The following is a 27,902-nucleotide window of genomic DNA, read 5'->3' as shown; positions in this document are numbered from 1 at the left end:
CAGTCGGGATCCTGTGCTTCGAGGCCGGTTCCGCAAGGCGGCGTTATGGCGCGACTTAAATCGCGTTGGTGCCTCGGAAACGTTGCAGTATAAATTGTGACTTTGAGCTAAGATGATCTTTCAAAAAGTGAGCCATTTGCCCTATTTGAGAATCCCCTGTCGTTCTCGTGCCGTAACAGGCCAAAGACCAAGTGTACGGCTCAAAAAGTGAATTAAAACGCTAGTCTAATTGATCAGCCAACAGACGGCATTAAAAATGAGCGTTGATTCTGTGTAGAAAAGTGCTAAAAAGTGATGGGAAAATGAGGCAGAAAAAAGTTTCTCACAATGAAAGTCTTCCGTGACCTAGAGAAAATTTCATTTTTCATCAAATATTCATTGGATTTCTGTAAGTTTTGTTCTGTGGAAGTTTTCTTTAGTACCTGTGTTGAGATTTACTCGGTTCTGGGATGGGAAATTGTGGATATTTGATTAGGAAAATGAGTAAATTTTACCAATAAAAGTGTCTCAGCCACTTTTTCTCCATTTTTCTTCCCCTTTTTTTATTTCGTTCCCCTCCAATATTTCTCATCATAAATTTCCCCTCTTTTCACACGGATTACCAACACACACTCAAAGAGGGCCATCTTCGAAAGTTCGAAAATGAAGGGCGCCAAATTTAAAAGTCCAATGTACGTTATGAATGACCAGATTTGTTCTGTAATTTCCTGTCTTTTTGGACAATTAATTGAACAGAAATATACAATTTGAATGTAAATGTATCAATTAACACCTCAAATCGACAAATTTCCGAGAATATCCACAATTAAGTCGCAATTCGTGAGGCTTCTGTCTCCATTTAGCTATAGATATCTTTACTTGAAAGCCTCAATTAAATGATCTTCTGTACAAGTATCTCTTGTAATTCACTGGCCTCGTGCCACGTTGTTCAATTGATCTTGTAACTCACTCACTTTTCCCCTTCACAACTCCACAGAAAGCCTCTGGACCTGTCGCTCAACAGAAAACAGCAGCGGACCAAACACTGGGCCAACAAGTGAAAGAGGAAAGAAATATCAACAGAGAGGATGACTTCACGGTAAAGAAAAAAATAAATAATTATACATTATTTACATACATATCTAGCGAGACAGTACAATGTGTTAATTGCACATTTTTTTCTCCCTATATAAATTTTTATTGATTTCCAAGTGCAATATTTAAATAAGAGAGAGAAAGATACATGAGGTACTTTCTATTTTTTCACACATGTGTCAACAGAGCACAGGAATTGGGCATCTGTCTTAAATATTCCATTTGATATTTAATCAGTACATCAATAAACATTAAGTTAAAACTAGTTTCTGCCATCGCAACTGACGAAATATGTCTCTAAAAAGATGGAATTGGAGGCACAGAAATGACTTATAGCTTGATCTAGAAGTGATGTATGAGAGAGGTTGAGAGCGCGATAATCGAGCGAAAATGTGGGGAGAAAAAAAAAGGCGCAATCACATCAAATATGATCTAGTTTAGAAATTGAACTCTGGAATTGTATTTGTGGGATGGTTAACCAAGAAATTCGTAGGTCTGCAAGCCAAAAAAAAAGTAATTTTGGAAAAATGCACAAAGACCTTTAAGCAGAGAAAAAGATTTTTGATAATCGGTAATCAGTAATTTTTCTTATCATTTTTGATAGATTGCAAAGTAAATATATCTTTTTTCAAGATAAAATTGAATGTAATTATCGCATAAGATTACAGAGACTGACACCTTTAGTATCACCCAGAATTTTTTTTTACTCCTGGAAAGTCTTGAGAGAGATAAGTTAGTATTTTTTAGGTTTTTGTATATTTAACAAAAATATCAGTTTGCACACAAGAAATATCATTTCATGAAAAAAAGTTTCTGATGAATTTTCAGAGATAATTTAAGAACGATTAACTTCTAACATTAAGAAGAATAATTTTGTTTTAAAAATCTAATTATTCTTATCTCCATGCAAATATTTTAAGGGTAGGAAGTTGAAGCAAAAATACAAAGTTAATTTTTGGTAAGCACTGAATTCTGTCATATTTTTCTCAATTTATTTAAAAAAAAAATGTTACCAATATAAAAATTAATTATAAAATGGCCGAAATAACAATTTGGGTCCCAATGAGGACGCCAAATTCAATATAAGGAACCTGAGGCAGAATGCAACACTGCGAAGATTTAAAAAATCCATATTTTCCATATGGAACATAAGATACTTAAATTTTGCCTAAATTTAAAATATTTTTCTTCCAAGAGTTATCGTTTTTCACCAAGTTTTGTTCTAGAAAGTTATGAATGAGTGTTCAAACAATTGTTTGCCCTTCTTGTTTTAGTTATCAACATCGTACAGGATTCCTTTGACACGCACAAATAGTTTACAAAATCGATAATATTGGCTTTGGGAAAATTGAAGTTTGTATCCTTTGCGTTCTTTTGGGGACGAGAGTACCCTTGAGTTTTCCAATTTCCCAGAGGAGGAAAAAATTCTTTCTCAGTAAAAGTATCATATTTGACCACTAAGACTTACACTAAAGTGAGTTTGACTGAAATTCGTTCGCTGGATATGTTGTGGTCCGGAAAGAGTTAAGAAATGATTTCAGAATTTGAGAAAGTGAATATTAACATGACACTGGAAATCCATTTATTGTATCGTCACTAACGTTTTCTTGAGGCAAAAATCGACTGAATCAAACGAGCAGGGAGAGAAATACCGTCAATTCTCTGCACTTTACGAAAAATTGTATGAAAGTAAGAACCAAGATTTCCCTTTGGCAGAAATGTGCTAGGCCGGTGGATTACAAAAATAGTTAACCTATCATATATTAGAATTTTATATTGGTAAGATGTGAAGTAAAATAATTCTATTTTTTGAGAAAAGTCTGTTGATAGATAATTCAAATGCATAATTTTTGGATTTCAAAAGTTTCAAAAGATTTTCAATAATGTATTTGAAGGATATTTAGGGATTTATGAGGAAAACCTGGAAAATTTCAGAGAAAATGAGGAGATAGGGATATTAGTTAGTTCTAGGAATATTTTCCTTGAATCCTCTACACATCTTTGAGTCATCCTTTGACACCAACATCCTAGGATGTACCGTTTTTGAGATTCAACAAGTTCCATAAAATATTTCTAACTAATTAGATTTTCATCTTAATCTAGCTGCTTAAACTAGATGTAATAACAAAAAACTTTCTTTGTTTATATAGTTATTCAGGAGACACCAAGGAATCTGCAAAAAAAACAGTTATATTTGAAATCAAACGGAAAAAGTTTTCATTTTATTGCATAGTGTAATTATTGGTTTTCCTGGAGAATTTAACCTATTTGAGAGAGTTTGGTTGTTTGATGTAACCTATCCAAAATGATGTAAGATGATCAATCATATAACGATTAAATTTTTTAGAATTAGAAAAAGGTACAAAAATTGAAAATCCTAGGGTTCTTACCTGAGTTCTAAACTTACTTGGGTGGCTGCAACGTACCTTTAAAAGATCGGACCTCTCGCACTAATCTTCTCCAGTCTTGGCGACTCTCCGTCAGCTCGCTTCAAAACGTAGCAAGGTCTCTGTCGTAAAGTCCGTTCGAGTTTTCGTAACAATCTTGCTTTTACGGGGAGGGATTGTTAAAAGTTCATCAGACTGGGGGTTTAGCCCAGTTCCCGAATGTCTCCAAAGCTTATATAGTGAGAAATTTTATTGCTTTTTGAAAGCCTAACAGGTTAATTATCTTTAATAATCCAATCCTAAGTTAAATCCTATCCAAAAAATCGTGATTGATAAGGGATTAGAGCAGTTAAGCCATTTGGCTAAGCCTTATGTCCTGGACACACTTACGACTAAAGTCCAGAGACGACTAAGCTCGTTCATAGCCAAGTCAGTTCCTGACACACTACAAACGAGGCTTAACATTTTCTGGCACTCACAAAACATATTTTCGTGAGTTTTTATGTAGATATTTGTACTGAAATGCACTAGTAATCCTTTGAATATAAAACGACTTGTAAATTTACTTCACAATTCACGTATAACAACAAGAATTATTCACTAGAATCGCCAAAATTGGCTTAAGTCACGAGTTAACTTCCACCTCACAAATAAATGTAATTGACAATAATTATTGCACGTCTACTAAGACATGAATTTACAAATAGTTTCATTTTCAGAGGAGTTTTTATGCATTTCAGTAGAAATATCTGCATAAAAACCCAGGAAAGTTATGTTTTGTGGTGCTAAGCCTCATTTGTAGTGTGTCAGGAACTGACTTGGCTATGAACTAGCTTAGTCGTCTCTGGACTTTAGTCGTAAGTGTGTCTAGGGCATTAGGTCTAGAGCCCCTATTAGCCCCTCGCTCAACCAAAGACGAGATCCCTTGTTCATTAGCCTCATGTTCGTGACTTGCCATTGGGGTTGGTTACCCAATCTTCTATCACTAAGGTGAACATAGGAATTGAGGGGAAGAGGCTATGTATCGCATTACCCAGAAATCAATCAATAACCCTCAATCACATAATGATTAAAATTTTTAAAATTATAGCCTCTACACACTAGAGAAATTTATGTCCATATTGAAGAGTTTTTTCTATACAAGCGTAGAGAATTTGCTTCAATATGGACATAAATTTCTCAAGTGTGTAGAGGCCATTAGAAGTAAATTCAAATTGAAGACCCTATGAATCGTACCTGCGTTGTAAAGACAACATTTTTTGCCCAATTAAGAGTTGGAAGGCAACTATGCTAACCATAATTCCAATCAAGAGTTAATGTGTTAAAATGTTTAATTGTGTTTTGTGTATTTTGATTACAAAGTTACCGTAGTTGCAGGTGACTTTGCCCTTCTTTCTAAGCATGTCTTCAATTATAGCACTTTACGGTCTTTACTGATTCTATTTATTATGTGCGATCTACCATCATTAGGCACTAGAATTAAGGAAAAGCTTATGGACAGCAGGGTTACAAAGTCACCAGCATCTACGTTGTCAGAAAATCTTTATCATTTCCAACAGTTATATAATTCAAATCGCTCCTTGGAAATTACAAGAGTTCAATTCACTTTTTTGCGATTTTGAGATTCTAATGCACTTAGCGCACTTAGAAAGAAAATTTAATAAATTTTCAATGATATAAGTCATTAAATTTCGTTATTAGAAAAGTTTTTCAAAATTTTAATCTTTTTTATTACTTGCATAATTTTATTTGAAGTAAAGGGGCACAAAATATATTCATTGTTCAAATTTTTGTGAAACATGGGACTAACTCAAGCAAGTTGATCTCTTGTCATTCTAATTTCAGCAAAATTTGCACATCATTTAGAACGACAAGGAGCTAACTCATTAAAAAACATATTTTGAAAGGTGAAAATATAAAAGTTTCGACGTTTATATTAGTGCTCATACAAATAGAAAAGAAATGAATTGTTTTTGTTCAGTCATTAAATTGAGATACTTATTTACACAAAGTTGAATCTTTCATGCTGCTTCCTGAAAAATGGCCGAAAATTAGTTGGCCCCTTGTAATTTCCAACACTGAGAGAAAAAAGGGAGTGCGATTAACTTTTTTTCCTCATAACTTTAACACTTTTTAGGTGTAAAAATATATCAACATTTTTTAATGTTAATTTTACACCTTTCTAAGGGTAAAATTAACATGAAAAAGGATAACTTTAACCCGTGATAAACCTAAAAGCATAATATTTACACCGATTTCGGATCAATAATCCAAAATCGGTGTAAATATTACCCCTTTTGGGTGTATTGGGGGTTAAGGTTAATGTAAAATTAACATTAAAAAATGTTGATATATTTTTACACCTTAAAAGTGTTAACGTTATGAGCAAAAAAAGTTAATCGCACCCTCTTTTTTTTCTCAGTGGTGTAAGGAGCGAAATGAGGGGATCGCACTAGGCGTTAGGATTGTAGCTCTACTAAAGAACTCAATTTATCCCTCAAAGCATTCGGGTCAACGTCTTACCTTTCTTCTGTCATGGAAATCTGTGTGGCCTTCATATTACCATTGGAATTTATGCTTTGCAGGGCATGGGAAATGGGACACACCATGAACAATATTCTTGATTTTTATGATAAATATTGGCAATTTTATCAATTTAAGATACTTCTTTGAGATTATCTGACAAAGACGTCTCGAGGTGCATATTAAAGTTTAGTGTCGTATTAGCCATTCTTTATAAATGGCAGATTCTAATGACAAAAAGCAAAGATCACACAGATTTTATGATTACTTTACTAAAAGCTTAGATACTGAGTCGAAGGTTTTAGAATAAATTAAATTTTTCTCTGATGTTTTTGTCCGACACGTTGTTCTCGATGCCTGAATTATTTAATCTTCTGCAACAATATCATCACAATGACGATATATTAGAAGGGAATATTTAGCGGAAATGTTTCATGAATGAGTAATAAAATAAATTGAATATCTTTCGTCAAACGGAATTTGTCATCTTTTGTTGTAATAATGACGAAAAAATATACAATGTTGAGTTAATGAAGTAGTAGAATTTTGAGATATCTAAAGAACTATATTTGGAACATTAGGAAATAATATTTTTCTTGTTAAAATTTTAATTTTATTTGTTTTCTGATGTCTCAACACACAGTATTCTTTGTCGTTTTTAAAAGCAAAGACATATGGTCACAGTTGTATACACTTCTTTTTCTACAGAGTTTTCGTAAACATTTATATTATATTTTTCTTTTATCGCGTAAACAAAATTTTCATCTGGAATTTATATTTCATATTTGGGCATGTGAAATTTCATAAATATTAAACTTATAGCCATATATGAACATGTTTGTATCAGTTGTATCCATTGAAGCAGATGTTAATGTTTATTATTTTTTTTCTTCATTTTCTTTCAATTTCCATAAGAAATATAAATTGCATCACAAAGCTATGAGTTGCTCCTGAAAGAATTCAAATGCAACAAAAAAAATGGAAAAAATATGCGAGTGTTTATTGAATTAGACCACGAACAAATCTTCTAACTAAGCGTAATTTCCATTTTGTTATGTATTTTTGAACTGATAAAATATAAATAATACTCTCGAGAGAGGACTTGTGAGTTGCTATAACGACAAAAGTTGATGTATAGAATTTTGTTTTTGTCAATGGGTGCACTTTAGTCTATATGAAAAGGTCAAGGAGTGGCACACGTCTTGACGTTCCAATTTCTCAAGTCATTACAATTTCAAATACTTTTTGGATTTTGTTTTTTTCATATTTGTAATTGAAGTCGGTATAGGGTAGGGGGGAGATAGGGGTAGAATTAGCCAGAAAATGAAGCTTTTTTTCGCGCGTGATTTGTGAAAAAATGATAAGGTTTGTCTAATGTTTTTATATTTCATAAGTAGCATTAGGATATTCAGCGTTTATCATCTTATATAAAAAATTAGATAATTATTATCAAAGTGAAAAATATTTTTTAATTAGGTTTATTAAACCAGAAACGAGGTAAAACTATGAAATCTTGACTAGAAACTTAGAAAACCAAATGCTGGTTCAAAAACTGTAACATCATAATTACAATTTTATACCCATTTTAGAAAAATGCTTTTAAATTGTATTATAATAGGATCAGACTTATAAATGAGACGCTCAGAGTAAAAGTGGTCTCCTTTGTATGCATTTCCCTATTAAAACAGTCCACTTCTGCTCTGAGCGTTTCAAATATTTCTGGAAATATGGGGATGTGTTCATACTTTCATTAAAAAAATACTTTGCTCGATGTACATTTTAAGAAAAACGAGAAAAATCCACTGACTAATTCTACCCCTGGCTATAGATACCCCGGTCTCCCCTAAGTGTGCCAAATTTCGGCATAGTTGCATATAAGTGCCGACGTCCTAAGTTTGAAATGCATTATTTTTAATTCATATTGATATTTTTTATTACTTCCTTTTCGGGAGGGTTGTGTGGAACCTTGATAACTAGTTTATCATCTTTGTTTTCTTTAAATTACTTCCTGAAATATTAAAAAATTAATAAAAATGTGGGCATTGCTTTGGGTAGTATTCCGGCCACTTTGAGTGTAATTCCGGCCACCTTGTTTGTGACCACCTTTTGTGAAACAACGGATTGAAAATTTCAAAATGTCATACGGAACGAGTTTAATATTTAGTTTAATACGTTTATGTGACCCACAAGCCCTGAGATCTTCCGTGTAATTTGAGTTAGTCACCAGAGGCAAACTCACGAAAAAATCGACCACTTTGTTCTCCGAATTATTTTTGAGTCACTGGACCATCATTCTGTGAAAAGTGTCCCGAAAATATCTTGAGAAATGTCACACAAATGGGCATAGAGAATCACAATTTTAGTGAAAAGTTTCGGTATTTCCTCATTTCTAGCATTTCTCACGTTCTCACAAAGTTAGAGAATTTAACCCCTGAAGAGTAGCATCTCAAATTTACGCGCAGATTCCCGTAGCAATTTGCCCTTCATGAACTCTTCCAAGGTCTTTTCCACATCATCTTTTTCACAGAAGCGATGGTTTTTTTCTCTGGACATTGTAGAACTCAGAAATTGAAAAAAAAAAACACAAAATGAATAAGAAATTTAGGAAAGCAAAAGATGTTGCCGGAATAGGCAACACTACCTCACCGGAGAGACGCTCACAAAGTATATACTTTTTTTTTGCGAAATACAGGATCCTGCTGCGAAATTTTACCCGAAATTTAAAGATTGATTCACTATTAACATAAACAGAAATAATCTTTAATGAAAACTGATCAATTTTCATGAAAAACACCGAAGGAAAACCTTTTGCACTTTACCACAAATGCCCTAGACACACTTACGACTAAAGTCCAGAGACGACTAAGCTAGTTCATAGCCAAGTCAGTTCCTGACACACTATGAACGAGGCTTAGCATTCACTGGTATCCACAAAACATAACTTTCGTGGGTTATTATGCAGATATTTCTACTGAAATTCACTAATACTTCTCTGAAAATGAAACTATTCGTAAATTAATGTCTCAGTAAACGTGCAATAATTATTGTTAATTACAATTATTTGTGTGCAATTTAAATTCAAATTATACCTAAAATTTAACGGTTTTTGTGTTAATTCTTTCGCGTCACACTTTTATTCATCAGATGAATTCATGTAAAATTGAGTTTTACCTAATGCTTTATGATCAAATATAATAGTTCAGAGAGGAAAAAAAATTTCCATTGCGTGAAAACTCGGAAAAACCCCGGGTCATATATGATCCTATTGTCCTCAAAGGAACTGCACATACCATTTTCAAAATCTATATCTAGGGCTTTTTAAGAGTTTTTTTTTTTTGTTTGAAGTTATTAATTTGGCCAAAACCATGGCAAACTGGATTGTCTTGATGAACACTGTACTTCTGGCGTTCAAGGAATCTCCCTGGTAATCCCATGAACAGTCTCTGTCACAATATTTTGAGTGGTATTTGGCAAAAATAAACTTATCCACATATTTATTCACACAAAATACAATTGAACAATATGGGACGCTTGCAGAATACTCTAAAATATTGCAAAATATGTTATAATTCATCAGATATAAGATAAAATGTCCAGGAGCAAGATGTCCCACCTGCATTTCGCAAAGAAAAACAATGTCCTAACGGAAAATTCTACACGCTTTTCTGGAAAATTGAGAGTAGTTTATTATATCAAAATATGCAATATGCAATCTTTGGATATTCTATTTTGTGTTTCTAAAGAACTTTTTGCTGAAAAAAATAAATTAATATAAAAAAAATATTGAAAAAGGAAAGTCATTTCACAAAGTTCGAAATTAGTGATTTTTGATCTCAAATATTTTCTTTTCCTGCATATCTGGAGTTTTGAGAAAATTAACCAAGAATCTTACATCCTTCTATTATGATGTCGTGCACAAACCGATAGATTTCAATTAATGTAAATAGTCAAAAAAAATTGTTTTTTCCCCGGGTCATATATGACCCTAATGACGCGAAAGAGTTAATAGATCCTAAAACCTAAAATGAATAAATATTTAAGAGCAAAATGAGTACATTGACTATTCGAAGATAACATACATAATTTTAATTAATTTATTTCCATGGCCGAAATTACACTCAAAGTGGCCGAAATTAGATGCTGGCCGAAATTTGGCATACTTACCCTAAATGATTTTACTTGTATCACCTAGGCTCGATCGACTGTTTATCCTGCTGGAGTCGGGTTCATCTGCAGTGACCCGAAGGACAGCTGCTAAACAAATTGGGGAAGTGCAGAGATTACATCCCCATGAGTTGCACAATTTACTGAATAGGGTGATTGTTTATATGAAAAATTCGTCCTGGGATACGAGAATAGCAGCTGCACAGACTGTTGAGGCTATCCTCAATAATGTACCACAATTTCAACCAACTCAGGGTACAACTCTGGATGTTAAGCCACCATGTGGTCAATTGCAATTTGCCACATTCGATTTGGCCAGTATTCTACTGAGTAGTGGACGTTTGATGGGTTCAGAGGGGAATGAATTTGACTTCCAGGATGATGGTGAGCGCAATAGTAAGGAGCGTCTTATGATGCAACGTGAGATTATTAGAGAGAAATTGGGTTTTGCCAAAGGTGATCAATTTGGCATTGCTCTGGATGAACTTGTGACTTTGGAAGATGTAAAATTGGAGGCAGGACCGAGTGACTCAAAAGCAAGACTGATACCTGTAGAGGATGTTCTCAGTGGGGAGAATAATTTGACTGATACTGCTACATCTAGTCTCAGCTGTCGCGAAAAAAATCGTGCTAAGCGTAAGGCCAGGCAATGCTTCCTTGCTGGCACGTACAGTCGTAGTAATTCTACAAATGGGGGCGGATCTATGGACACGGAACCGCCGGAGAAGAAGAAAAAGGCTAAAGATGGCTTGAGTGAAAGTCCTATAGTCTACAGCCATGGACCCGTTCCTGATGGAACGGGATCATGGGGAGATGCCACAATGTGGCCTTTTGAAGCTTTCTGCACAAAATTATACAGTGATCTCTTTAATCCACGCTGGGAGACACGTCATGGGGCTGCTACAGCTCTCAGGGAATTATTTAAGAGTCACTCTGAAAATGCTGGAAAAATTGCAGGGATGAACTTGACAGAAATGGAGGAAGCACACAATCGTTGGCTTGAAGATGCAGTTCTTCGGCTTTTGTGCGTTCTGTCTCTGGACAGATTTGGAGATTTTGTATCTGATCAGGTGATTGCACCGGTCAGGGAGACTTGTGCTCAAGTTCTAGGTACTCTGTTGAAGCAAATGCCAGAGGAAAAGATTAATTCATGTCTGCAGATTCTCCTGCGAATGATAAAGCATGAGGAGTGGGAAGTGAGACATGGAGGACTCTTGGGAATTAAGTATTTGTTGGTTGTACGTGAAGATCTTCTGCAGAACATCCTTCCGGCCCTGATCAATGACATCCTGATGGGTTTATTTGATCAGGAAGATGATGTTGGAGCTGTTGCAGCTGCAACTCTCATCCCAATAGCTTCGTGGTTGCCCAAACTCCTCAAACCCATGGAAGTGTCGCGAATTGTGAAGATGCTGTGGGATCTATTGCTGGATCAGGATGAATTGACGAGTGCCAGTAATAGTTTCATGGGACTCTTGGCAGCCATCTTAAGTCTTCCCAATGCGTCAAATTGGATTCAGTAAGTAAAAAAAAAACACTTTCACAACAAATTCTCCAAACATAAACCACCCACAACAACTTTTTGTGAAATTTTCCTCTGCTTCATAATTCCCAATTAAAGCTGTATAACATTATTTAATTACCATTAATTATAAATTAATAGAGAACGCACGATCACTTGCTATTTCCGTCTAAGAATTTCGAATAGGAATTTCGAATTGATGAAAGAAAAGCAATACTAAAAAAAAAGAGTATTTTTGTGATCAATTTCTCGAGATACCCTTTTAAAGTGTGAAAAGATCAATGAATGTAAAGAAAATTGCTGGCAATTTACATATAAATTGATTAATGCAAAATTAGTGAAGCTACAAATGATTGGCGGAAGAATTCCAGATTGTTCTGCCACATTAAACGGAATAAAAATATTTCTTTTTTATTATTAATTGAGTAGCAAATGATGATAAAATTATATTGCGTATATAACAGTGAGCTCAGTGAGCAATATTATCATTTTGTAAGTATACACTTGAGCATCGTGTTTTTGTATAAATTTATTGAGAAACAGGAAAATGCTATTTTTTTTCAGCACGGGTCTACCGTGTGCCATTTGCTATCAGAATCTATCGAATCTACATATAAAAATCCATTGTAACCCCAACAACAAAATTATTGTGTATACTTACTGTGTCAAAAATATCAGCATTAAAATTTTGTGTATAATACCGTGAAATTGCGGATTTGCTGATGCACTTAAGATACTTAAAATTGTTGAGGACAAATAACACGACGGTCACGATTTTACAGTCGAAGTAAAATAAATCGGAGCATTTTTATAAAAATTAAGTGATTTTTTTATCAAATCATTTGAGTGGCGCGATGAACAGACCGCGCCATTCTAGGAATTAGTCTCATAACAAAAACAAATATCATTTTTTTATGAAACATTTTTTTAATCTATCTTTTTCAGCTGAATTTGTGTACAATCTCAAATTCTGTGATTAGAACTGAAGCCCGACCTCAATTGATCAACATTGAGATTTCCAAAAAATTACAATTATAAGAATAGAATTTTTGACGCGGGAAATTTGGAAATACACAAAAATGAAGGTCTTTACAGTCTTTACATCTAAGGGTAAGATGTATGAGATCTACAAGGTGGCATGATCGACATATTCATTTGACGTTTAGGTTCATTATTTTGAATAACCGTCAAAAACGTTAAAACCAAAACACGTCATCCGATTTAGCTGAAATTTTAGTATGTTGTAGCTGATGTCAAGGCCTTTCCAGAACGTATTTAAGTTAAGGACTAGATAAACTAATTAACTATATACAGAAGCTCAAACTTTAAAATATTGGAAAAATCATACTTCCCCGATCTCTATTAATTTAATCTTGAATATGTAGAGCTCAAACTATGTAATTACCCTAATATCTCTCAAAGCAATTGAAGTTGGTGTGTCTGTCTATCTATGCCTATCTAGTTCTATCTATACTAAAAAATTTAAAAGCAGTGCAAATTAATTCTAAAATGGTAAAAATACTAGGGACATCTCCTTTTTCAAAATCAATTGTTTGTAGTTGGCCACTTGAGTTTCAAGGTGGTCTGCAAGCCCTAAAAGTGATCCATGCAGTCAAAGTCCAAAATGCGCATCAACCCAATAATCATTGGAAAAATCCAAATTATTGTCTCTTTAGCCCCAAGTGTGAGTGTACACTGAGAGAAATCCGAAAAAGTTAAAATAACATTCCAGAAATGTTAATTTTATCCTGCAGTATTGATCCAAAATCGGTGTAAATATTACCCTTTTTAGGTGTATTAGGGGTTAAAGTTACCCTTTTTCATGTTAATTTTACCCTTTAAAAGGTGTAAAATTAACATTAAAAAATGTTGATATATATTTACACCTAAAAGGTGTTAAAGGTATGAGTAAAAAAGGTTAATCGCAGCCTCTTTTTTTCTCAGTATACGCGTTAAATTCCTCATACTGTAGGCATCTGAAATCAATGAGTACCTACGGTACATTTTGCAAAAATAATTGTGTATGAAAAATGTGATTGAAAAAATGGTACTGCGTACGTAAAAATTTTTAATAAAAAGTCATCAACACAAATACGAAATTCGAATATTTGATGTACGAATTATTCGATCATACGTCATTATTAACTAGATTTGACCTCGAGCGACACCTATCTGTCGGGAAACGTGAATAATTTTTTTCGTAGGCAACACTTTAAGCTGAACAAAGAAGCAATAGCAGCCGTAGAAGCATATTTTGCATGTATTCCAGAAACATGCTTATGCCATGGCTTAGAATTATTTGAGGGTCAATTGGTCAAGTACGTCAAAGTTGTAGGAGATTATTGATAAAAAAAGATCTTGGAATTATGTATTCCAATTTTCCTGTCCGCTCTCAGAACTTTTCCCACGACCTGTATGTTATCAAAAGGCCTTTACATCTGCTACAGCATACTAATATTTTAGCTCAATCGGATGAGTTTTTGATTTTGACAGTTATTCAAAATGGCGGAAAAAACGTCAAATCAAGCTGGCGATTACGCCATCTTGTAGATCTCGAGCATTTTACCTTCTCATATTATCGGACAATTTTTATTCAAATACTTTTCTAATAAAGCCTTAAGGCGTCTACACATTGGGAGCAATTTTCGTCAAATATTGCGTTTTTGACAGAAATTTGACGTTTCCCCCTACAACGCTGCAGGGAATTTGCTTCAAAAAAGCAATTTTTGACAAAAATTTCTCCCAATGTGTAGAGGCCATTAGAAAAACCATCATATCCCATTCAGCAACATAAATCATGTGTTCCTAGAAAGAAAATTGAGCAAAAATTATATCTTTATGAAATATTTAACAAAATAAAAACCAAATATTCCAGTCAGATACATTTAGAATAAATTTAGAGAATTTACTATTCTGAATCCGATTTTGGAATTAGACTTCCGTTTATTTTTTTCGCAGAGTTGTTTTTTTTTTGGCAAAATATCTGTTTGCGTTTGATTAACTATTACTGAAAATACAAGTATCCTTTTTACGAATCCTTATACGCTTTTTGGTACATAACATATTCCTCTGCATGGTAGACCGGGTCGACGATGACCACCAATAAATGCTAGAATTAATGAAAGTCCTATACGAGCAGACCGCAAAGTCACCCGCAAAACGGTACTATATTATGTACCTGTGTTATAAAAAAAACGTACAAAAAAAACATATTTTCTTAAATAAAATTTTTGAATATTCTTAAAAAAAACAACTTATTGAGGAATTCAAGTTAAAAAGTACATATTTTTTTAATTCAATTTAAAAAAGAAATATTTCTTTATTATCGTCGGAAAAGTTTTACATTTTGAAATGCAATTAATTGTTCGAAATAATTACAATTTTCGAAATTATGAGTCCAACTTGTGGGTCAGACTTTACAAAAATAACATTTTTATTGCCAAGTGAAGGTGTCCCAGAAGTTAAATTTACAAAGGAAGGGAATCTATCATGATGTATGTATTCATATTATCAACCTTAGTCATATTATCAATATGTAATACAAATAATTACAGTGAAAATATTTTCAAACTAAAATATTTAATTTAGCAACATTTCACAATGCAGAATGATTCATTTAGTTTAGAAGCTATGTGATCAAACTTCTGGCGGTTGTTTCAGTCAAAACGTTTGTTAGAAAACCCCAGATTCTATTTTTAATAATAACTTTAATAATAAGCTGGAGACTTTGCAAAAAATATCCTAGATTCCTTCAACCTTCTATTTTGCAATTAACGTATAAACATAAGGAAAACATAAATTTAGGTAGTCAGGAAAAATTATTTTCTTTATGGGACACCGGTGTTCCAATCGTTCTTAACGGGTTAATGAAAAATCTCGAAGAAATATATTTGAACTTCATAAGAAACTACTAGACTGCCAGCAAGACAAGCGATCTATCAAATTTTTTGTAAGATTCTTTTCACACCGAAGTTTCTATAAACAAAATTTTAAAACAAATTATAACTAAAATTTAACGATTTTAGGTGTTTTTACATTCTAAAAAAAAATAAATTGAAAGAAAAAAATAATAATTGACTATTCGAAGAATAAAATCCATATTTTTATTTAATTTAGTTGCATGGCCTAAGTTACATTCAAAGTGGCCGAAATTGAAAGCTGGCCGAAATTTGACACACTTACCCTATTGGAAGCGCATTTGCTATTTCTGTTCTGAGAATAAACGTGTTCTTCTTATCATTTTAAAATTAATTTTAAGTTTCTGTATTTGAGATAATGCACATTGTCAGCTTTTTTGTCATCCATTTATTATATTTCCATTCGACTTTTATGAACCTCTGTCTTCTATCGCTAAAAATGTTCCAAATTATAATTAAAACAGCTCTAGACTTTGTTGTTGATAAAATCACGTATAAACTCCTTAAAATGCGATGCAAGTGGCAATTTCGTGGTAAAATCTCCAAAGCGTAACACATTTTATGTTCTTCTTTTTTTTTTGCATTCTCACTTTCCAGAATGGAGTCAATGTCTGTCCTCGTGCCGCGTTTATGGCCATTTCTGAGTCACAGTTCCAGCTCTGTGCGTCGTTCTACGCTACTGACATTGCGAACTCTCACGCAGGTTGTATCTGTGGATGAAACCCTTATGACTGAGGATGAAAGTGCTAAGTCAGCAGGGAGTGATGATGTGAAGCAGGATGGGAAAAATGCGAGTGAATTGATTTTGAATATTGGTGTTAGGAATTGGGATTGGGGATTGCTGCAGGAGGCTCTGAGGCATATTTATCAGAGGGTACTGATTGAGCATGTTGAGGATGTTCAGGCATTAGCGGAATGTGTCTGGGAGAATTTAGTACTGAATTCTGATCTTTCGGCACTTTTGCATGCAACCTGCCCCTATGTGGCTTCTTGGCTATGCCTGGCTATGCAACCATCACGACTGGCCTTTGATCCGGGCAGTTTGATTCATGTGAAAGTGTCGGGGATTAGGGAGAAACGGGGTAATCGGAGTAATTTGATAGATCCTACGGAGTCTGCAATTAATCAACAGCAGAAAGTTTATCTGGGTGGAAGTGAGACTGTTCCACAGGATGTCCGGGAGAAGAATGTTGATCGGGCAAGGTACAAAGTTTGCCGAATGTTGGGACTCTTGTCCAAATTTCTGGTTCTTCCAGCACCGGGAATTGTGTATACGGAAGATATGGAGAGTCCTGTCAATTGCTACTCAAAAGTCTTACTGGGACATTTGTCATCCCGTTCAGCTCTACAGAGATCCATTAGTGCCATGGTGATTAGTTTTTGGGCTTTGGGTGATCCAGCCATTCGTCCAGGACCTGAAATGTTGCGTGAAAAGTTGAAAAATTGTCTAACTGAATGTATCTATTATGACGAAGTTGGGATTCTTTTTACGCGTCTCCTGCAGGATTCTAGAGATTTTCTGGCAACTCTAAAGCAATATAAAGTGCCCATTGTGGAGTATGAAGGTTTAAAGGTGCTCACGTTGGAGCAAATTGAAAATCTTGCTACGACACGAACGGAAAATCTTAAGAATAATCATGGTTTGAAGGCAAAAGTGGCAGAAGTCATTGAGAGTCGTAGGAAGGGTTTACAGGTATCTTGTACACAAACAAGTACTGAGCAGAATACCTTCAATATTTCTACACAATCTGCTCTAGCTGGAGCTGTGGTGTGCCTCAATTGTCTCCCTGAACGTCTAAATCCTGTGATTAAGCCAATCATGGAGTCCTTGAAGCGTGAAGAAGTTGAAATAATGCAACAACTTTCAGCACAGTATCTTGTAAGGCTACTAGATCAAATTGTTGAGCGAAATCCGTGTCCAAATAATAAGATTATAACAAATTTGGGGGCACTACTGAAGACTGATACGGATTTTACGCCAAAAATTGTCATCCCTGTGGAACCGTATGAGAAAAATCGTTGTGCTGATGCTTATCTTGGAATACTCACATTGTCCAATCAGGAGAAGGCACTAATTGTGCAGAATGGACAGGCGGCAAGGGGTCCAGGAAGACCACCAGCTGTGTCAGAAGTTACACTGGAGGAACTCAGAGAAGCTGAAGATCCACAGAAGAAGATTAATCGTGTTCAGAGAATTGGTGCAACTTTTGCCATTGCAGAGATTTGTCGGTATTTTGGGGTGGAATTGACGGTGAAAATACCGAGAATTTGGGAACTAATGACGGATTTCATGAGGGACAAATTGACCAAAGAATCAGCCAATTTGTGGCTTAGTGTGAGATTGATGGAGGAACAAATGGGTGAATTGATGACGTCTCTTCAAGTTACTGAAATGGCATTTCCCAATTTGCACTCATGCCTTCAGGATCAACTGTTTGATCTTCTCCTGCCAAAGATGTCACTTTTGATTGGGCATCCACTTAAGGCCATCAGGCACATGGTGGCCCGATGCCTAGCTACCTTTGCTTCAGTCAATTCTGCCAAAGTCATGGGATTGCTAATGGATACAGTAATCCCACTTCTGAATGCCATAGAGAGTGTAATTAATCGTCAAGGAGCTATTGAGGTGATTGTCAATATTGTCAATAAGCTTCAATTTCAAATTGTTCCATACGTTGTACTCCTGGTGGTACCACTCTTGGGCCGTATGAGTGATCCTGATCAATCTGTGAGGCTAATATCAACTCATTGTTTTGCCACATTGATTCAATTGATGCCACTTGATGGCTCAACGCCAGATCTGCCGACCCTTTCAGATGAATTGCGCAAGAGAAAGATGCGTGATAAGGAATTTCTCGAATATCTCTTTACGCCCAAAACAATTCCAGACTACAAAGTTCCCGTGGAAATTAAAGCTGAACTCCGAAGTTACCAACAAGCTGGTGTCAATTGGTTGTGGTTTCTCAATAAGTACAAACTCCATGGAATATTGTGCGATGATATGGGATTGGGTAAGACCCTTCAGACAATTTGCATCTTGGCAGGTGATCACAAACAGCGAAATATTGAGAAACTCCCAGCAATTCCTTCCATTGTCATCTGTCCACCTACTTTAACTGGGCATTGGGTGTATGAATTCAATAAATTCCTGCCACAGCGAATTCTCAAACCACTTCACTATGTTGGCTTGCCGGTGGATCGGGAAAGGCTACGCCTAAAGATGGCCAGTCACAATCTCGTGGTGGCTTCGTATGATATTGTGAGGAAGGATATAGATTTCTTCGGCAAAATCAACTGGAATTACTGTGTCCTGGATGAGGGACATGTTATCAAGAATGGCAAGACCAAGTGCTCCAAGGCTATTAAGCAACTAGTCGCAAATCACAGGTAAGAATTTTTCTTTGATAGAGTAACTGTGTTATCACACTTCCACATTAAAATTTTAATATGATTCACATTAATAGTCGTTCGTGAGAGTCCAAATGTGTAATTTGTTTGATTGAATCATTTTATATTCAAAATTTGTTCTATTTGTTGATAAAAAGGTAGACTTGGCCCGCAAAATTTGATATAAATTGATTTATAGCATTAATGCGAAAAATTAATACGATTTTCTCTTTAATTTTTTAATGTGAAAAATATTTATGCTTTAGGTAAATTTAAACTTACTTTTGCAGGCCAAGTCCACTTCTTTATCAACAAATCGAAAAACCCCAAGTATTCAGAGACTCAAAGACACAAATAACATATTTGGACGCTCACAAGCGACAATTAATGTGAATCACATTAAAATTTTAATGTGTAAGTGTGATAACGCCGTAAGTGTGCCAAATTTCGGCCAGCTTGCAATTTCGGCCACCTTTTTTGTTCCTCGAATTTCCATGAATTTTTAGTTTTTACATACTCTAGAGATTAGGGTTATTGTCCTAATTCAAAACCATTTCCAGACGCTTTAACTTTGACAGAAGATTCAAAACATTAAGTTCATATTTTTTCTGAAGAGAATTACATGAATTTGCTCCTTGACACTTCTAGAATGTTACTGTTTTGTGAAAAGTCTTTAGATATAATTTGAAAACTTCTTAAATACAAGAAAAATACGCGAGTATAAAATGCTTCTATTGGAAACATATTAATCCAAATGGAAACAAGGGAAATATCCTAAATGGAGACAAACAGTGTAAGTGAAACCGCGACGAAAGGCATCAAAAACCTTGTTGAGTTGCTCTTGAGCGCAGGATTTGCTCTTATTCCTGGTCTATTCTTCTTTCTCATCGGTAACAAAGAGAAAATCTCTCCAAAAAATTCATATTTCCGGGGTTTCCTATTGAAGCATTTGCAGATGCTTCAGAAAAACCCTTTTTGTTCACTAAATAGGTAATTATTTCATTTGAAAACTTCACGTACCGTTAACAATAAAGTTTAGCACTTAATTTAACTAATATTAGCCAGAAATATGACATAAATGTTAAACAAAACGAATAAACAACAGTCACTTCATTGGGTTTTTCATTGGAAAACATGATCGATCGATGAAAAATTCGAGGTTAAAAGGTACACTTTTAATTTTTCTGAGAAATTAACAAATTAAAATTTGTGAATATGACTGGATTTTCGCTTTATTTAGAACAAAATTAACTAAATAATGGATGGAACTGAGGTATAGAAAATATATAAATTTAATAATTTAGTACTGTATTTATCATGAAAACAATGACTTTTCCATTTGGAGTAGCGAAAAATTTCCATTTGGAGCAGGTTTTGAATTAGCTTAATTTACCCTATAAAATGCAAAAGAATAACAAAAAATGTAGCTTCGACAAACGAGATGACGTGAAAAAGACATTGGAAGAATTCCCGAAGGGCAAGGAACTATGAGAATGAAGGTGGCCGAAATAAGCCACCAAAGATATGTCTATATTTTTATTCATTTTAAAATATATTAAGAATTATTTTAGAGAAAATAAAGACGATAAACTGTCTACAAGGTTCCAAGCAACACTCTTTCAGAAGAAAGAATTTAAAAAAATCAATTTGTATTTAAAATATTACATTTCAAACTTGAGATTTTGACGCTTGTATGTAACTATGCCGAAATTTAGCACACTTACCCTATTCATTTGAGGTCATTTTTTCTGGTTGATTGATGTTGATTGAATACTATTTAATGATTATCAGCTTAGTTTCTTTGCTAGATTATCTCAATCTACTATAATTTAGATTTAGATAAGGATCTTGAAATCATTTCGATAGCTGATAATGCAATTTCCGCTTTTAATCAAAATATACGATAAAGTTAAGCATCATTTCTCAGAATTCTATTTTGCAATATTTCACAACAATTAGAAATGGTCACTAGAAATAGGGAAAGGATTTCAGGCTTCGCACATGGTCTGGCTTCGAACACTTATTTTTCTCAAACTTCTTTAATGAATCTAACCTAAAGGGAATATATTTTAATAGCTAGTCTTTAGTCACACATTTCCTGAAAAAATAGGTCAAATTTATTGACCCTTTCAGTCAATGTACTAGAAATATTGGACATAGAATGTTCATATTTTGGAATTAGTCCCTAATGGCCTATTCTCACTAGAGAAATTTATGTCCGCATTCAAAGAAGATAAAATTAGATCAGTTTATTGTGGGAGAGATTCATAATTTGAGTAAACTCAGATTGTATACAAATTCGATTTTGAACTAAAAGTTTGGAAATAGAAGGTAAAATTAAGCTAATTCAAAACCTGCTCGAAATGGACTTTTTTCGCTACTCCAAATGGAAACGTCATTGTTTTCATGATAAATACAGTACTAAATTATTATATTTATATATTTTCTATACCACAGTTTCATTATTTAGTTATTTTGCTCCAAATAAAGCAAAAATCCATTCTATTCACAAATTTTAATTTGATAATTTCTCAGAAAGATTAAAAGTGTACCTTTTCACCATACAATTTTTCAATGAAAAACACAATTGAGGTGACTGTTGTTTATCCGTTTTGTTTCACATTTAAGTATGTCATATTTCTGGCTAATTTTAGTTAAGTGCTAATCTTTATTGTTAACGGTACGTGAAGTTTTCAAATCAAATAATTATCTATTTCGTGAACAAAAGAGGTTTTTCTGAAGTGTCTGCAAATGTTTCAATAGGAAACCCCGGAAATATGATTTTTTTTGGAGATTTTTTTATTGCTTTAGATGGGAAAAGTGAAAAGACCAGTAATAAGAATAAATCCTGCACTCAGGAGCAACTCAACAAGGTTACACTTACACTGTTTGTCTCCAATTAGAAACTTTTCCTTATCTCCATTTGGATTAGGGTAAATGTTCTAATTCAAAACCATTTCCAGACGCTTTAACTTTGACAGAAGATTAAACACATTAAGTTCATATTTTTCTGAAAAGAATTACATAAATTTGCTACTTGACTCTTCTAGAATGTTACTGTTTAGAGAAAATTCTTTAAATATAATTTGAAAACTTCTTAAATACAAGAAAAATACGCGAGCGTAAAATGCTTCTATTTATTGGAAACATATTAATCCAAATGGAGACAAGGGAAAAATTCTAATTGGAGACAAACAGTGTAAGTGAAACCGCGACGAAAGGCTTCCAAAACCTTGTTGAGTTGCTCCTGAGTGCAGGATTTGTTTTTATTCTTGGTCTTTTCACCTTTCCCATCTAAAGCAATAAAAAAAAATTCTCCAAAAAAGTCATATTTCCGGGGTTTCCTATTGAAGCATTTGTAGACACTTGAGAAAAACCCTTTTTGTTCATGAAATAGGGGTAATTATTTCATTTGAAAACTTCACGTACCGTTAACAATAAATATTAACACTGAATTTAACTAAAATTAGCCAGAAATATGACATAAATGTTAAACAAAACGAATAAACAACAGTAACTTTATTGTGTTTTTCATTGAAAAATTCGATGGTGAAAATGTACACTTTTAATTTTTCTGAAAAATTAACAAATTAAAATATGTGAATATGAATGGATTTGTGCTTTATTTGGAGCAAAATTAACTAAATAATGAAACTGTGGTATAGAAAATTTAGAAATATAATAATTTAGTACTGCATTTATCGTGAAAACAATGACGTTTCCATTTGGAGTAGCGAAAAATTTCCATTTGGAGCAGGTTTTGAATTAGCTTAATTTACCCTATTAACGAGAAATGTGCTTAAATTGACCTAATCAGTATTGATATTTTCTGTAAGCCAAATATTCCAAAAATAGGGCTCAAAATTTCATTATTTTTTATTTTATATAGGGTAAGTGTGCGAAATTTCGGCATAGTAATTTTGTCCAGTCTGCTTATAAGCACCGAAGTCCCAAGTTTGAAATGCAATATTTTTAATTCATATTGATATTTTTTGTTACTTCCTTTTTGGGGAAGGTTGTGTGGAACCTTGAAAACTAGTTTATCATCTTTGTTTTCTTTAAATTACTTCCTAAAATCTTGAAAAATTAATAAAAATGTGGACATTGCTTTGAGTAGTATTCCGGCCACTTTGAGTGAAATACTGGCCACCTTTTTTCCGACCACCTTTTGTGAAGCAACGGATTGAAAATTTCAAAACGTCACACAGAACGTGTTTATTATTTAGTTTAATACGTTTATATGACCCACAAGCCCTGAAACCTTCCGTGTAATTTGTCCTAAAGATCTGAAGAGCAGCATCTCAAATATTCGCGCAGATTCCCAACAGATTCTGAACTCTTCCAATGCCTTTTCCACATCATCTTTTTCATAGAAGCAATGGTTTTTTTTCTCTGGACATTGTAAAACTCAAAAATAGAAAAAAAACACAAAATGAATAAGAAATTTACGAAAGCAAAAGACGTTGCCGGAATAGGCAACACTACCTCACCGGAGAGACGCTCACAAAGTATATACTTGTTTACGCGAAATACAGGATCCACCTGGGAAATTTTACCCGAAAGTTAAAGATTGATTCATTATTAACATAAACAGAAACAATCTTTAATGAAAATTAATCAATTTTCATGAAAAACACCGAAGGAAAACCCTCTGCACTTCACCACAAATCACAAGACTGTTAGAAACACAATCGATCTGTCACATTTTTTGTAAGCCTCTTTCCACATTGAGTTTTTACAACGCAATTTAAATTCAAATTATACCTAAAATTTAACGGTCTTTGTTTTAATACATCCTAAAATTAATAAATGTTTAAAAGCAAAATGAATTCATTGAGGCTATTTACACCGCCGCATTAGATTGGGATTGAACTGTTCCAAAACCGGATTTTGGATTATTAAGTCTTACTCTAAGGCCGCAATCTAAACGATTTCATTGAGGTCATTTAGACTGTCGTATTAGATTCTGACTGAATTGTCCCAAAAACCGATTTTGGGACAATTCAATCTCAATCCAATCCGGCGGTGTAAATGACCTCATTGACTATTCGATCATCATTTTAATTAATTTATTTGCATGGTCGAAATTACACTCAAACTGGCCGAAATTAGAAACTGGCCGAAATTTGGCACACTTCCCCTAATCCTTCCTCGAATCCCTTGAAACTTTTAAGTTTAAGAAGGTTCATGAAGGCAATTTGTAATAAAAATTTCAAGCCTCAGTCTCTTTTATTTTAGAAAATAGTGAATATTGAAATTTTCGTTTTGACAAATTTTGCCCCAGTCTCTCCTAAGCGTGGGTGCAATCGTGGGGTTAGCTATTACAATTTTAAAATTCATGCTTTTGTCTCTCGGGATTTTGACCGGGAACCCAAATTAAGGATTCTGTTTATTATTAAATTTAGAATTCGAACAGTAAAATTTTACTTCCTGTAAACTAAATATGGCTCGTTTGTGTATTTATTATTTTAGACTGATTCTATCGGGAACACCTATTCAGAACAATGTTCTAGAACTGTGGTCCCTTTTTGACTTCCTGATGCCGGGCTTCCTGGGGACTGAGAAACAATTTGTTGCACGTTTTTCACGTCCAATCCTTGCGAGTCGTGATGCCAAGAGTTCACCCAAAGAACAAGAAGCTGGAGCTCTAGCCATGGAGGCACTCCATCGGCAAGTTCTGCCGTTTCTGTTGCGACGTGTTAAGGAGGATGTTCTTACGGATCTTCCGCCAAAGATTACCCAAGATTTGCTGTGTGAATTGAGTCCATTGCAGGAGAGACTGTATGAGGACTTCAGTAAGACGCACTTCAATGCTGAACTGCAGGATTGTATTGATGGGATTGGAAGTGAAGTGTCACAAAAGCGTCCACATGTTTTCCAGGCATTGCGTTATTTGCAGAATGTCTGCAATCATCCCAAGTTGGTGCTGAATCCCAATCATCCGGAGTATGTGAAGATTCAGGCAGATCTAGCTAAGAGCAATGGTAGTCTCAATGATATTGAGCATTCGGCCAAATTGCCAGCATTGAAGTAAGTTTTGCTTTTGTGGGAATTTGGGGGATTTTTTGAGGTTTTATTTTTTTGGTTTTTTTTTCGTGTTTAGGCAACTTTTGATTGATTGTGGCATTGGAAATTGGGATGTATCCATCAATCAACATCGTGCACTGATCTTTTGTCAGTCAAAAGCGATGCTGGATATTGTAGAGAATGATTTGCTGAAGAAGCATCTTCCAGCTGTGTCTTATTTGCGTCTGGATGGAAGTGTTCCAGCTGGAAGTCGTCATGAAATTGTGACAAAATTCAATAGTGATCCAAGCATTGATGTTTTGCTCCTGACAACACTCGTGGGTGGATTGGGGCTCAATTTGACTGGGGCTGATACGGTGATTTTTGTGGAACACGATTGGAATCCAATGAAGGATCTTCAGGCAATGGATCGTGCCCATAGGATTGGTCAGAGAAAAGTGGTGAATGTCTATCGTTTGATAACGCGAAAGAGTTTGGAGGAGAAGATTATGTGTTTGCAGAAATTTAAGCTACTAACAGCGAATACTGTGGTGAGCAATGAGAATGCCAGTATGGAAACGATGGGAACGGATCAATTGCTGGATTTGTTCAAATTGACTGATCAAAAGGCAACGGTTGCAGCAGATAGAAAGGCACCAAATGATCGTGTGTCAATGAAGACGGTTCTTGAGACACTTCCGGAACTCTGGGAGGATCGTGAGTACGAGGAGGAATACGATTTAACGCAGTTTCTTGATAAACTAAAAAAGTAGTGTTGTGAATTTCATTTTTTTCCTGTTTCCTTTGAGATAACTTCCAAAACAAAAAGAAGAATCGTCAAAAATTTGCAAGACTTTGTCAATGAAGGAGAAACTTTTGACGATTCTGGAGTAGAATTTGTAGTTTGATGAATCAATTTATTTTTCTTTTGTTTGTAGAACCTTTGAGTGAATTTTATTTGTCATACTGATCGCGTCAGTGTTTGTGAGTTTAAGAGAAAAAAAAATACAGTAATAGTAAGGTAATCCCCCCAAGAGTTTTTTTTTTCAATTCAACCACATTTGTATTTACTCTACTTGGATGAATGGACGTTCTTGGTGCGTTATTTACACAGAAATCAGACAATATATATATATTTCCTCCTTATCAATTTAGGAAATGATGCGGGAGATTTTCTGCGCGTCTTTCAGTGATTGTAAAAATGGGGCGTTACCCTTTGCAAGGGGGATATGTCTAACGAGAAACATTCCACTAGCAATCACAATTCACAGAATTAGACATTGTAAAGTAATTCAAGCAGCGGACAATTTGTTAGAAGCAACAAAGAATATCTTGCAGATAATTTTATTGGACGAAATAGTACCAAGAAGGAACACAGGCACGTGTGCTATTGATGATTTTAATTGGAATACTTGTAGGAGGAAATGGACAAGTAGAATTATGCAATAGGTAATAGGCTTTTAAGTTCTTGAATTTTCACCTAAGAGTTACATCAACTTGAATTTAGAACTGATTCTTGGCTTCAGAAACAATCTAATCGGCCACTATCTGAAACAAACATTTCAATAGGATTGGCGTCGAATGTAATATTTTTGCAGACGATGCAATTAAAGTGATCAAATCGACCGCTCAGAATAAGAAACGAATAAGTCGCAGTAGGCAAATTTTACAGAAGGGCGATTTGTAGCTGAGATTTTACATGCAGAGTAGAGGAGACTGGGGCAAAAAGTAACAAAACGGATATTTTATTTTTTTACAAGCTACCCAGAAATTTCTAATTAGTGCATTCTTATAGGAAATTTACTGCTCTACAATTTTGTGAAAGTAATTTTCCTCTATTGTGTAAGGAGATACATTTAGGGTAAATTTCCTAATTCAAAACTATTTCCAGACGCTTTAACTTTGACAGAAGATTCAACACATTAAGTTCATATTTTTTTTGAAGATAATTACATAAATTTTCTCCTTGACTCTTCTAGAATGTTACTGTTTAGTGAAAATTCTTTAGATATAATTTGAAAACTTCTTAAATACAAGAAAAATACGCGAAACATATTAATCCAAATGGAGACAAGGGAAAGTTTCTAATTGGAGACAAACAGTGTAAGTGAAACCGTGACGAAAGGTTTCCAACACCTTGTTGAGTTGCTCCTGAGTGCAGGATTTGTTCTTATTCCTGGTCTTTTCTCATTTCCCATCTAAAACAATAAGAAAATTTCTCCAAAAAAATCATATTTCCGGGGTTTCCTATTGAAGCATTTGCAGACACTTCAGAAAAACCCTTTCTGTTCACGAAATAGGTAATTATTTCATTTGAAAAAGTCACGTACCTTTAACAATGAAGATCAGCACTTAAGTTAACTAAAATTAGCCAGAAATATGACATAAATGTTAAGCAAAACGAATAAACAACAGTCAATTTATTGTGTTTTTCATTGGAAAACATGGTCGATCGATGAAAAATTCCATGGTGAAAAGGTACACTTTTAATCTTTCTGAGAAATTAACAAATTAAAATTTGTGAATATAAATGAATTTTCGCTTTATTTGGAGCAAAATTAACAAAATAATGAAACTGTGGTATAGAAAATATATAAATATAATAATTTAGTATTGTATTTATCATGAAAACAATGACGTTTCCATTTGGAGTAGCGAAAAATTTCCATTTGGAGCAGGTTTTGAATTAGCTTAATTTACCCTATCGAGCTGTTTTCTAAAAGGTAATTTTGTGACCATTCTCAAAAATGCTAGGGCAAATAGTACCAGACATGGGATATTATCATATTTTGATTTGCTTTATTACGGGCTTTCGTAAATTTAAAAATATAACTAGGTGACATATTTTTATAGTAAATTTATTCCTCTACACCTTTTTAAAACACAGTTTTCTCCATCTGAACGAGAAAAGTGCTTTTCAAG

General features: G+C 34.2%; 1 protein-coding gene across 1 annotated transcript; it reads left to right on the top strand.

The window, feature by feature from the left end:
* The first annotated feature begins 79 nt into the window (after positions 1-79).
* On the top strand, positions 80-26,005 carry LOC129807003 (TATA-binding protein-associated factor 172). Its single transcript, XM_055855950.1, has 6 exons — positions 80-388; positions 977-1,078; positions 10,177-11,667; positions 16,185-18,974; positions 24,447-25,004; positions 25,078-26,005. The coding sequence occupies exons 2-6, from the start codon at positions 1,068-1,070 to the stop codon at positions 25,751-25,753; spliced, it is 5,526 nt and encodes a 1,841-aa protein (XP_055711925.1). The 5' UTR covers positions 80-388; positions 977-1,067; the 3' UTR covers positions 25,754-26,005.
* Positions 26,006-27,902: the final 1,897 nt, after the last annotated feature.

Source organism: Phlebotomus papatasi, chromosome 1 (assembly GCF_024763615.1).
Source record: "Phlebotomus papatasi isolate M1 chromosome 1, Ppap_2.1, whole genome shotgun sequence".
In the NCBI taxonomy this organism is placed as follows: Eukaryota; Metazoa; Arthropoda; class Insecta; order Diptera; family Psychodidae; genus Phlebotomus; species Phlebotomus papatasi.
This window is presented reverse-complemented; position numbering and strand designations above follow the sequence as displayed.